Source organism: Tiliqua scincoides, chromosome 7 (genome assembly GCF_035046505.1).
Source record: "Tiliqua scincoides isolate rTilSci1 chromosome 7, rTilSci1.hap2, whole genome shotgun sequence".
Lineage (NCBI taxonomy): Eukaryota > Metazoa > Chordata > Lepidosauria > Squamata > Scincidae > Tiliqua > Tiliqua scincoides.
Genome location: NC_089827.1, coordinates 5,057,877 through 5,071,556, shown reverse-complemented (window position 1 = coordinate 5,071,556; position 13,680 = coordinate 5,057,877). Strand labels below are relative to the sequence as shown.

General features: G+C 44.9%; 1 protein-coding gene across 3 annotated transcripts in view; it reads right to left on the bottom strand.

Annotated features, from left to right (window-relative positions):
• Positions 1-13,680, bottom strand: part of GRAMD4 (GRAM domain containing 4) — an 82,791-nt gene that overhangs the window by 51,889 nt on the left and 17,222 nt on the right. For all 3 annotated transcript variants that reach the window (XM_066633945.1, XM_066633943.1, XM_066633944.1), the window contains exons 2-3: positions 11,538-11,748; positions 198-318 (exon numbers count right to left, since the gene is read on the bottom strand). In XM_066633945.1, the coding sequence (XP_066490042.1) occupies positions 198-318; positions 11,538-11,748 (332 nt within the window). The remainder of the gene's footprint in view (positions 1-197; positions 319-11,537; positions 11,749-13,680) is intronic.

Genomic DNA, 13,680 nt, shown 5'->3' with positions numbered 1-13,680 from the left:
AGAATCATCCCCTTAGAATCCACCTTTCACAGAATGAATTACACCGAGTGGTTCTCAGTGCATTAAGGCAGTTTATAATGAGGATTAGATGATATTAAAATTCATACTTCTTACACATACTTCAGGCATGGTTTGCTGAGCAATGTCCCAAATCATTTCTCAGCATACCATGAAAAAAAAGATTATTTGGTACTTACGTAAAAAGTGTTTTTCCAGTAAGGCAATTTCTAGATGGCCTTTGATCTCGTTTAATCTATCAGACTCCGCCCGGTTATAATCCAGAACTCCTGAAGCCATGTTGATGGTCCCAGGACCAGTCTATGAGAGAGAAAACAAACAGAAAACAAACACACTGGCAGCTCAGAAGGCAGCTTCTCTCCAAGGGGCATTAGTACACACATCAGAAGAAAAAGCAAAGCTCTGCCTAAGCCGTGGGTGTGTTTTGTTCTTTCGATCAAGCACAGACTAGATGAACAAACCCCTTACTCAGCATCAGCTTGTTGAAATGAATCGACTGGAGCTGATGAGAAGAACCGTATCTCTCCCAGAAAGCTTTTAACACTGCACTTGCTCAGACCTCCGAGGGAGAACATTTTGAGTCCTGCAGCACAAACCATCACATCCAAACTCCCTCCCTATTGGCTGGAAACATCTTTCAAATAAGGGCTATTTAGAGTTGAGGACCTATTTCTTTCAAAAATAATTATTTAAGCAATTATCGGCAACGGGAAAACTCATTTGCTGACATTTTTGCTGACGCTGCATAAATCCACTTCTCGTGGATATGCTAATCCGTTTCTGCAGCGGAGCAGAACAAAGACGACATGGAGACCGGAGCCTTCGGGCAAGGCAGACAATAGACACAACCTGCATTCAGAAGCCACGTAGTGAAGTTTAGAATTCCATCAACTGCAGTCTTTGGATCAGCCAATTTCCTGCTCTGCAAAAATAAAAGGCACATACCAAGCAGTGGGAATAAAGCAGTGCAAAAAGTCAGAAGTGGGACAGCACAAAACCCTAGAGAGGAGAACCATTTCCAAGCAAATGAGAAGATTACATGAAGAGCAACAAAAGAACACATACGCGTGCGCAGAAAGAGGTAGGGGCGTCAATATCTTCTACAAATTAGATGGTTAAGCTGCATGCTAGTCGGGTCATGGTCTGGAAGGGGCTCACACACATATCCGGGGACCTGGATATCAATGTGGGGGAGGTTATAGACTGGCATTTTTAGGGGCTACTTTTAAAAGTTGCACCCAGGCGCTAAAGTATACCCTGAACCAAAGGTGATTCGTCGCTATTTTAGAACATAGTTAACAGGTTATATTATTTGAAATGAAAAATAAACACTCCAACTGTGTATTTTGCCCCCCAATAGAACAAAGCAGGTGGCACGCATATGTGCGAGAGAGAGAGATTTTGATCTGGAAACTGACACAGATGGGAAGAACCCTTAAACACACACCCCCAGGTGCTCCAATCAAGCAGACAGCTCCATTTCACTAGAAAGAGGTAAAAAAAAAAAACACAGGAGTTTAAATCCTAGACTTCACAGCACATAAGAATAGCTCTACTGGATCAGGCCATAGGCCCATCTAGTCCAGCTTCCTGTATCTCACAGCGGCCCACCAAATGCCCCAGGGAGCACACCAGACAACAAGAGACCTGCAAGGCTTCCTGGGAATTGTAGTTAAGAAAAGAAGAACAGCCCCACTGGATCAGGCCATAGGCCCATCTAGTCCAGCTTCCTGTATCTCACACCAGCCCACCAAATGCCCCAGGGAGCACACCAGATAACAAGAGACCTCATCCTGGTGCCCTCCCTTGCATCTGGCATTCTGACATAGCCCATTTCTAAAATCAGGAGGTTGTGCATACACATCATGGCTTGTACCTCATAATGGATTTTTCCTCCAGAAACTTGTCCAATCCCCTTTTAAAGGCGTCCAGGCTAGACGCCGTCACCACATCCTGTGGCAAGAAGTTCCACAGACCAACCACACGCTGAGTAAAGAAAGAGTAACATGTAGTTTGGTACTACAGCTGGGAGATCGACTTGCCTGCTGAATTCCAGACTGGACCCGAGATCTGAAATGTGTCTCACCGGATGACATTCAAACGCTACCCTACAGGAATGCTAACTGTGCTAGATAAACTAAAACCCTATTAAAAAGAAAATCATAATTGATTGTGGGTTTCTTTTTTTGTGGGAGACAAGAATGATGAAATAAGTCACTGTCATCAGCAGGCTGCGATAACCCAGCTGAAGCTGGCTGGGGCCTGTCCAGACTCTCCCCTCCCATTTCTTAATGAGAATTGCCCCAGGAATTCATAAACATGCCTACAGAGCTGGGCAATTTCCTAGATTCCTCAGGAAGACTTCTCTTCTTGCCCTCCTTGCAGTTATTTGCTATTAAACATGAAATCTTGGGTTACAGAGGCATATTTTGTCAGCATGCTTTTTTTTTTCTTGGCACGTACACAGCGTGTACACTTTTGTTTAAATGCTGGCCTGAGGGTCAAACTAGACATTGTAAGAGAGATGGAACTACCACCAAGGTCCATCTCTCTCCTCCCTTGTATTGTCCATCACAAAAAATACAGGGCATGGCACCCCTTGCGCATCCTTCCATGCCTTGAAACTACACATGGTGGTGGCAAAGAGAGAGACAGCACACCATCATTGCAGAGAGGGAGAGGCGATATGGAGCAGCGATGGCTTCGTAACATCTACTCTGCCTGTAAGTCTTCATAAACTTAGTAAACGTTTTATGGCACAATCCTATGCCAGCCTCTGCTGGCGGGATGTGTACATGCGTTGTTGCAAACATGCCATAAGCACAGACACGCATGGTGCCAGAAAAAGACCTGTGCCAGACTGCCAATGCCAATTGAAGGCCTGCACCTGCTGGAGAAGGTAAAATCTCCGCAGGCTGGCAAGGGGGGGAAGGGTGGAATGGAGGTGGGGTGGAATGGGGTGAGGGAGGGTGATTAGTCCAAGGAGAGGGTGGGAACAGTGGCAGAGGCCTCCAACATATCCTATCCCCCTTCCCAGGCCTGATTTCCCTACGTGGGTCTGTTTGGATTTGCACCAGTTATTTTGCTGGCATGAGCTCGAATAGCCCCACTGCGGGTGCTGGGGCTTACCTGGGGCAAGGGAACAAATGCTCCTTGCTCCAAGATGCCGGCCATCAACCTCCTTTCCAAGCAGCTGCATTGGCTGCCCATTCGTTTCCAGGCCCAATTCAAGGCGCTGGTATTGACCTTTAAAGCCCTATACTGCTCTGGGCCAGGGTATCTCAGAGATCGCCTACTCCCATACAATCTGGCTCGTCCTCTTAGGTCATCAGAGAAGGCCTTTTTACAAGTGCCACCGCCTAAGGAGGTACGTGGGGCGGCGGCAAGAAATAGGGCCTTCTCGGTAGTGGCACCAACGTTATGGAACTCCTTTCCCCTTGATTTGAGAATGGCTCCCTCTCTTGAGACTTTTCGGCGAGGCCTGAAGACCTTTTTGTTTAAACAAGCCTTCTGAGTTCATGGACTTTTTTAACATCTTTTCCATATCTTTTAGTATTTTTACAGGCCTGATTCCTCTATGATTTGCTGCGTTTTGCTCTTTTTATCTGACTGCTGTTTTTATGGGTATCTGTTAATGTGTTAGTATGTTTTTATTTGCGGTTAAATTATGTTTTTAATATGTTGTAAGCCACCCTGGGTCCCTTTCGGGGAGAAGGGCGGGATATAAATAAAGTTGATGATGATGATGATGTAGCAAAGACAGTTCTGGTGCCGCTACACTCTTCTGCGGGCCAGGGGATGGGACTGGGCTGTTACGTCCACTCAAAGCCTGGGAAGCTCTTGATAGTATATGGGATTTTAAGAAGTCAGTCATTTTCCAAGGACAGCAAGGACAACATTTACTCCATACACGATCTTTTCTACCTTGACAAAAGAACACCTTTGCATTTTACATGTATACATCTATCTACATGACTGCATTCTATCAAGCTGCCTTTCCCTTACAACAATTTCTTACAACAGTTGAGTCAGCAGGATGCATTAGGGGATGTTTTGTGTGGTTGCTGAGCACCCGGACACAGGATCCCCTCCCACTTCTCTTAATCTTGCTACTTGTTCCTTCCTGGGCTTCTTCACATAAACCAGCTGCCAAGTACCCCAGTGAATGTTGCATCCACAACTAGGATTGTAGAGATGTTAGGCTGACAACTGGGACTTGCTTTGGGGTGTTTGGGAGCCATAGCAGGTTGCTCCCACTCAGATCCCATTGGGTGTATCCGCCGTTGAAGCCTGGGGGACAACCCTAAATTGTTTCGCTGGTCAATTTCACTATCAGCCCCTGCTTCAGATTCCTTCATCTCTAGCATATATCTGTGCAAAAACAACTATATTTGGTTTACTGTCCTTAACTAGAGGATAGTTTGGCAGAATACCTACCTACTTTATTTAGTAGGTATAGAAGGCTTGGCAGAATATAGAAGCACTACTTTATATAGAAGGTTTGGCAGAATATAGAAGCACTACTTTATAGAAGTTTGGCAGAATACCTACCTACTTTATTCAGTAATGAACTTATTCTGCTGCTTTCCAGAGGCACAGAGCCACTGCAACTCAGACACAGAATACAGGGCAGGAAAATGTGGAGAGATGATTACACAATTCCCATGACTAACAAGTAGGAGGAAGCATCTTATTTGGCATGATGCTCATTCGAGCAAGAGTCCAATACCCCAGAATTAAAGTGAGATAAGAATGTTGCTTATGGTACTTTTGCCAAGACATGCAACCCTTCGGACTCTGTATCAACCTGAAATAGGATGCTGGGCTGAAACTGGAAAGCTCCCCATCCTGTTTTATTATACAAACAAGTATCTGGTCCATTGTGCTCAGAGCCTGTTATGCAGCTCAAAGCCTGTTTTCTCTGAAAATATTTTTCAGCCATTAGTCTTCACGAAAACATTTTTTGTTAGGAAAAAAAATAAATAATGTAAACCTCAAGCATCGCCAACGTCTGAGAAAGTTCCAATATCTTAAAAGGCCACGTACGTTTCAATTCAGTGGCAGTTGGCTCAATAGTATAATGTTAAGATCGCAAAGGAAGTCTACCGAGAATCATTTCAGGTCAGTCCTATATAGTTGCAGACATGCTCACTGTTCTTATTTAGCAAATATGATGAGAATATGATAGCATGGCTCAGTGGGACCTCAGTATCCATGGGGGATCCATTCCGGGACCCCCCCTCCCATACCAAATTCCACGGATAATGAAATTGGGGAGGGGGTGGAGCCACAGTTACTTCCTGGGGGCATGCCCCACCCACTGGACATTGTGTGCCTCTTCAGAAGCCTCCCAGACCTGACTGGAAGGCAGTTCCAGTTTGCGCTGGTGAATTGGCCTTCCAAATGGAAATGTCTTTCAGTCACGTCCCAGAGGTCCTCTGAGGCCTTCCAGCCACAAGCTTGGCTTCCATGGATCTTCAAATCTGCAGGTGCCAAGCGTGTGGATAAGTAGGGCCCATTGTATGGTATCGATCCCTGGCATGTTGGGGGAAACAATCTGCTCTAGGCCCACTATTCTCCTTTCCTCAACTTCCCCCACTCCATTCCCTCCTCCTTTCCAAACCTAGGAAGCTGGAGAAAAGCAGCAAAGGCTTGCAGGAGAGTAAGGGAATGGCATTTGGCACAAAAGCATCGCAACATCCTAGGCCAGTCCCACTAATACATTTTGTGGGCTGATGGGCAACCCTGCAATAGCAGAATACTCTCACACTGCAATGATGTGCTCTGTTCCTTCACATACCCAATGGCGTACCTAGAGGCTTCAGTGCCCAGGTTTAGTGACAGCATGATGTCACGTTCAGGTTCTCCCGGAAGAGGAGCTGGGGGTGACCACTTCACGATCTATGGAGATTCCTTCTTGAAGGGACAAAGCTGACATAGCCAGCACTGCCTTGCCTGGGAGACCCCAGAAGTGTTGCAACACCTGTGGGATCTCCAGAAGAAGAGTCACTGGTAGCTTCATAATCTGGCTGTCCCCAGTCCTTCCATTCAGTGGCACCCCCCCTTCAAGGGGCACCCAAAGCAGACATCCATACCTGCCACAATCTAAATATGCCACTGCACATACCTGTACCACAAGCAGCCAGACTACTGAAATCACAAGTCCTGCTGCCATTAGAATCAGTGCTAAGAAGCCAGGATTTAAGTGTCACATTTAGAAAACCGCTTTTTCTACTCCCTTATCGAGAAAGAACCATTTATTAGATCTCGTCTCACGAAAAGGGATACAAGATATAGACAGCCTGCTCGGATTCCACCAGGTATTTATTACAAGAGGTAATGCCTGTATGATAAGTGCTACTGTCAACTTGCACTTTGTGTATCCAGGTTTCTCTTTTCCATCCTTGTACACCAATGCAGGCAAAAATATTTCGTTTTATTAGGTTTGTTAACAGCAAGATGAACCCGGTGTTGGTACACTCTGCTCAGTGCCTGCTATTTTCCAAAAAGGCTGATGGATTCCTATTGTGCTTGAAAAGCAGCACTGCAGAGCTCTTTACAGAAATGGTCCTGAATTATACATGAAGCCAAGGATTCCCATAAAGCAGCTGGGAAAACAGACGTACCAAAAGTGCAGCCCTCGGCAGGTTCAATCTGTCCAACTAAGTGCCACAGGACTTCCTCCAAAATAATTCTGCACACAACTACGGCAGAACCCTTGCATGAGAGCACAATTGGGCAAAATAGGAAGACCTTTATAAAATTTTTAACACATTAGACTAGTGCAGCGTTTCTCAAACTGTGGGTTGTGAGCCAATTTCTGGTGGGTCCTCATTTATTTCAATGTGTATTTTGTTTTGAATGTACTAGACTTGATGCTACCATGATATGTGACTGCATTTGGGGAAATGTTACAGACCTGTACTTTGAACAGACTATTGGGTATATGCTTTCAACAATGATAGTCAATGGGGCTTATACCCAGGGAAGTGTGGATAGGATTTCAGCCTTTGGGATGTTTGGGGAATTTGTTAAACAGATCAGCAACTACCTGGGAAGTTTAGGAGAGTCCTTCTTTATTTTAAATAATTCTTTTAAACTTATATTTATTGTAAACTTTTAGTTTACTTAATTTGATTTTGTCATATGGGGGGGTGCTAAAAATTTTCCTGCCTGATGACATCACTTCTAGCCATTACATCACTTCCAGTGGGTCCTGACATTCTAAAAAGTGGGTCCTGGTGCTGAAAAGTTTGACAACCACTAGTCTAGTAATAGCATTACTACAACTATTTAGCATTTGTATAGTACTTTCTGAGCGTGCAAGTATGCTGCAAGAATTATCATGATGAAACCCTACAATAACTCTGTAAGGCAAGTTATTTTTCCCCCAACATTGCAGTGGAATGTGAGAGGAGTGAGTTGCTTCTCTTGGGAGCACCTAGTGGGCTCATGGCAGAGGCAAGACTAGAAGGGTGGAAGTTTTGAGTCCCAGGCCAGTCTACCAATAACACTAACCCCATCCTACACCAGCACTAAAAATGGTATAATGATAGATTAGCTGAATATCCCTCCCCCCCAACAGAAGATGGAAAGAAGATGACAAAGTTTGTATCTCTCACCTGATCAAAAGAAGAAAGCTACTATTGAAACATAAATTTTATTTACCATAGTTTGCAGTTAAAATGGAAACTGATATGCTATCTAATGTTTAACATAGCATACAAAGCTAGAATTTACTAAACTAGGCCATTACAGAGCGTGACACTATTGCAACTCTGTAGGTAAAAGTTGAGTGCATTACCATACCTGTGGCACAAGTATGCACCGCAGAGCACCTTTTTGTCTCTAGGAGAACTGCACACATGACTCACTGGGCTAGTTTCCTTCCCTTCTTCCTTTCCAGCTCTACCAGCTAACTGGAACTTTGCATGCTTTCTGTCATGCTTTAGCTGCCTTCTTCATGCTTTCCCCGGTCCTGTGAGGCATTCTTGGGCGTTAAAGGACCGTCACGAGGCATTCTAGAGTGCAACCCAGCAGCCATTAGCAGCTGTCCATGACGAAAGCATGGGGCAGTGACATCATGATGTCACATCCAGGTTCTCCTGGAGGAGGTGCTGGCGTGCCCAAAAGGGTTTGCAGAAGAGATATCTGCAAGTGGTTTCTTGGAAAGAGGTCCCACTGCGCTCAATTCAACTTACTTTCAGGTAAGCATGTAGAAGACTGGAGCCTTTGTAACCACAAAGGATCAGAGCTCATTTATCATAGTGGCCAAGATACGGAGCTGCAAATCTAGGCCTCTCTGGTGTGAATTTCACCTCTGCTATGAGCTCACTAAGTAATTGTCAGTAAGTCACTCCCTTCTCAACCTCAGCTGCAATATGGAAATAATGCTACAATCCTGAAAGTCAGCAGTACGGTTTACAGTACAAATACACATGAAACACTTAGGACACTTGTGAAGTGATATCCAGGTATTCACAGGTATCCACGGACCTGGTTATCAACAGTTCCCCATACCCCGTACCTCCATACCCAATCACCTTTATGTTGATTACATTTCCTCAAAGTGATAAGGTGTCTTATTTGAACCAACACTATAGGCAAAAAGCTTATAGCAAGGATGAGAAGGCAGGTACCCTGCAGCCTATAAGGGAAACTAACAGCGAACAGGAAGCAGGAAGTGAACGTTCATTTTTAGTCTCTCTTCTAGGTTGCATGCCTGCTCATCTTGCTGTAAGCTTTTTGCTTATAGGGTTGATCAGGAAAGAGAGCTTATCACTTTGGGGGAATGCAACCAACATAAAAAACTGGTTTTAGGGCATGGGAGGTTGCAGAAATAGGGTTCCCTTATCCGCAGTTTCTAGTATCCACGGGCGGTCAGGAACATATCCCCTTGAAGATACCAGGGGACGCCTGTACAAATGCTAATTTTTATTATGATCAAGAAAAAATAAATGAAATAAATAAAAGTTTTCAAATGATCATTATAAGCAGATCAGACATAGCTATACAGAAAGCAAACTCTATTCTAAATGCCCCCCCCCCCCGAAATGTTTCCTTGCACTTCGCACTTCGGGGGAAATGAACAGATTCTGACTTAGTTGCCTGGACCAACATTCCAGCAGAGCATCAAGGTCACACTCCAGGAGTCAATATAAGGGCTCAACTATCCACTTTCTGTTTATGGCATGGCACCAAGCAAGTTATTTTTAACTTGGAGAGGCTGGAGCAAGAAAGTCCACAATGATTTAGAACAGGGAGACAACCACCACGGCTATCGCCTTATTTTTACGGTGCAAACAACTTGCATTGTATGAGTCTAGTAGCGACAATGACTCTCAGACTTCCCAGACACATGACCTCTGCCCGAACCACTTGGTTTCCACATTTATTTTTTTTTAAGACCTTCACTAAGGCTGTCAGTTCAAACCTGTCCTTCTCCACTATCTAATTCCTGGAAAAAGCAATGCCAGAACTCAGGTCTGTTCAAAGCAACACACCCATCTCAGATACATGAAGACTCTCTGTAGCAACCAAGGGCTAAAACTCAGAAGCTACTGGAAACCTGCAATAGGATATCTCAATGTTTCATTTGTAGCTGAAAGCAGGCTGTACGGCTTCCAGATTTGACTGGAGAAGCACTGCTGCAAGAAGGGCAAGGATTAATCCTTTCCCCAGTGGAGAGTGACTCTCCCACCAAAGCAACTATTGGCCCCATTTCAGAAGGGGGGGTGTGCTTCAGATTCCCCCCTCCCCCCCAAAAAAAAATGGCACAGGAGAGGAAACATTAAACCTGGCCTCCCCCATGGCAGCTGATCTAACTTGGAGACACACCCCCACAGGGGCCTTTAGGTAAAATGGGATAATCAGGAAGTCCAGTCACAGATCTCCCATATCTCATCTGTAATGGTCTTCAATGCAGGAGATTCTTTACATCTGTTCAGGGCTGTTTCTATCCTTACTATCTATATAGTGAGCCCCCTTGAGTCACAGGCTCAGCATCAATGGATTTCAGTATCCAGGGATGCCAAGCCAAGCCCATTGCTGGAGGGCCTCAGAGGATCTCCTGGCCATGACCAGAAGTCACTTTTGGTTTGCGCTGGCAACTTCCAGTCACATCCAAAGGCGTTCTGAGGCCCTCCAGCTGCAGATTTCATTATCTGTGGAATTTGGTATCCACAGGAAGGTCCTGGAACAGCTGCCCTCACCTCCAGAGGATTCATATGGGTCTGACCCATGGGTTTGGGGACCTGCTGTTGAAGAAATTCATGGGTCCTGGATCCACGGATATCAAGGGCCCACTGTATTCCAGTGCTGTGCACTAACACAAACTAAGACGTTGAAAGTCTGAGATTCATGTTTTCCCAATAACTTTTAGGACCAATGCCACTCAGAGAGTACTGGGCTAGACTCTCTCAAGAGAAAGCAGCTGTGTGTGTTCTCCTCCTCCCTTCCATTCTCTATAATAATAATAATAATACAGGTATTTATATACCGCCTTTCTTGGTCGTCAGATTTCTCCTCAGACTTTAATTCAAGGCGGTTTACATAGGCAGGCTGTTCTAAATCCCCGTAGGGATTTTTACAATTGAAAGAAGGTTCTATCTTTCAAGAACCACCCAACATTCAGATGGATCTTTTGCGGTCTGTTATCACTTTCTGGCCTCCTCCCACACAGGCTGACAAGCAGCTCCTTCCAAAGAGCAGGTGGAATAACTCGGCTCGTCAGCTGCTTCAAGGTCTCGCCGTTCATGGTGCCGGTGGCCTCGAACTGGCGACCTTCGGATGTTATCTTCAGGCAGTTGGAGGCTCAACCCTCTAGACCAGACCTCCTGCCCGTCTTTATGCCAGTCTCTTCATTATTGTCCATCCTTCTTTTTCCCATATCTTTCCAAACGATGGATACGGCAGTGTTAGTGTAATCCATGTTAAGTCACACAACACAGACTACCCATAATTAAAGGGTCAGTGGCATACAGTAAGCCCACATAGCCACAGATTTGGGATCTGTGGATTTCATTATCCACGTGTCCAACTCACATAGACCCTACAGAGGCAAGGAGAGCTGTGCTTCCCTCACCTCTGGAGGGTGTTCTGAAGTCTCTGGGAATCCTGAGAAGATCACTTCTGGGGAGGCCATGTGTGGCCTCCCCAGCCCTCTGAACACCCTCCAGGGGTAAGGGGAACACAGCTTCCCTTGCCTCCAGAGGACAACAGAGGCCCCAAAACCTACAGATTTCATTATCTGCAGGTTTCCTTATCCATAGGGGCTCCTGGAACAGAACATCCACAGATAACGCAGAAGGCTCTGTACTATATTACATATAGCACTTTTTATTTTTTTTAAAAAAAATAGCACTATAATTAACTGGGATAAACCAACCATAGTGAAGTATTAGAACTGCGCAGGGCCAGTCAAAAAAACTAAATGAAATCAAAAACAGTCAGGTTTTATGGCATACTTTAAAAAAAAAAAAAAAGGTAGCAATACACACTTGATCAGCTCCAATACTTACAGGGTCTCTCTGTTCATCACTGTCTTTGCCCGACGTCCGAGGTATTTTCACAGGGATCTCATCTCCGCATTCAGTGTCTGAAGCATTGGGAGACTCTGCTAGATCAAGGAACTCTTCTCTCTTGTGACCTCTGAACCTTATTTTGTCCAGCCTCTTTAGCATGTTCAGCACTGCCCCTTTCTGCTTTATCTTAACATGATGGTTGGAGTCCCTGCAAGACAGAAGAGGAAGCGGCAAACGGAAGATCATTCTCAGAGCGTGTAAAGGCATCGTAATTATACAGAGCGCTCTTAATGACCTTATCAAACACTTGCTGTGAAAATAGCACTCTCGTTCTACACAGCACTACACAGAGATACATTCTCATCAATACTGCATTTCAGATAAGTCTTATAGTATAAAAATATATACATAGTGGGCCCTCAATATCCATGAGGGATCGTTCAAGGACACCCCATGGATAGCGAATTCGGTGGATAACAAAATCTTTGGGGTGGGGGGGGGCTATGCTGGCAAACCAGAAGTGACTTTTTGAAGTGTCCAGGAGGCCTTCTTAGGTGTGAGGAGGCTGCGCAAGACCTCCACGTGCCTCAGAAGGCCTCCCAGATGATTCTGAAAGGTTCTTCCAGTTTTTCTGGCAAACCTTCTGAAAGGCAAGCTGGAAACGTCTTTCAGAAGTGTCTAGGAGGCCTTCTACGTATCACATCAATGTTTTACATAGGTTCTTCCCATAGACTGGGACGGAACCCCCGCAGATACAGGGGGACACCTGGACTCTAAAAGCAAACTGCAGGGAAGTGCTGGGATTGAGAAAGCACAAAAGAAAAGTGATGGAGGAGGAAGGGGCCCAGTTCTACAAACAGAACAAATGTAACAGGAAGAGATAGGTGCCAGGACCAGTTTTTGTAATGCATCTGCAATTATTAGGAACCTGGAATCTATGTATTCCTGGAACCTGGAATCTCTGGATTCCTGGAATCACAAACCCAACAGAGGCAGCCACTAGGTCTCTAGGAAAAAAGAACCCCGTGAACACATTCCAAATGAGCTACAGCCTTTAAAATATTTTCCCAAGTTTACAAAAGCAGCAAACATTTACTATAAACTGTAGATCCAAGAGAACAGCCATCCATAAACTCCACAACCCAACTATCACCAGGCTTTGCTTAGCAACTGTGTTAACAGACTCCTGAAGGATGGTCTGCAAGCCAAAATGCGGTGGCTGTTTTTTTCCCCCATATTAAATCTTCAACGTCAATGGATTGGGGGGGGGGAGCTGATCTGACATAATGGTGACAAATTTCACTATTTTCCAAGCAAGTTTTATTGGGCTAAATTTTCATTTCTCTTTCTGGAGGTGGAAATCACAGCAAGGTGACGACACTCCTGGTAGGAATGAACTCTGTGCCAGGTTTAAACACGTCAGTTAGTTAACCCAAATAATGTTCAAAGGTTTAAAAACTCGTGTTTATAGCCAGAACACAGCATGAATACCAAAGCAGGTTAACACTGTCACCAACGTGAAACTGAACCACTCCAGCTGATATATGTTTGATAAGGACTGTGAAAAAATATATATATATATATATAGGAATTGAGGAAATTTGCTGCTATTTCTGCAGAGGCAGACTGAAGTCCAGACTACATGTTACAGTTATAGACCTATCTGAGGTAGGCTCAGGTTTAAATCAATCATACAAAACAGCGTTCTTCAACCTGTGGGTCAGAACCTCAATGAGATTGTGAAGCCTCGTTTGGAGGGTCGCAGCAACCTTTGCAAGCCTGCACAGGAGAGAGCTTGGATCCAGTCCAATAATGGTGCTGCTTTAACAAAACTGAGTCCGTGATATAATTCTGCGCAGCTTCTCACTCTCTTGCCCCGTAGCTCCTAAGGCCAGCCCTGCTCAGGCTGCTATCTTACAGGGTTGTTGTGAAGACACATAAGGTAGGGGGAAATGGAGAAGGCAAAATGGAGAGACGGAATCAGGGACAGGTCCCTAGTCTTATTATTTATTGGGGATGTGGCACAAAAAAAAAGGTCGAAGACCACCAACATATAAAGCAGAGGATGTCCCGCTTTTGGAGTTTAAAAGGCCATGGAAAATTGAACCCTCCCTTCACCACCTCAGCTGATACCAGCTGA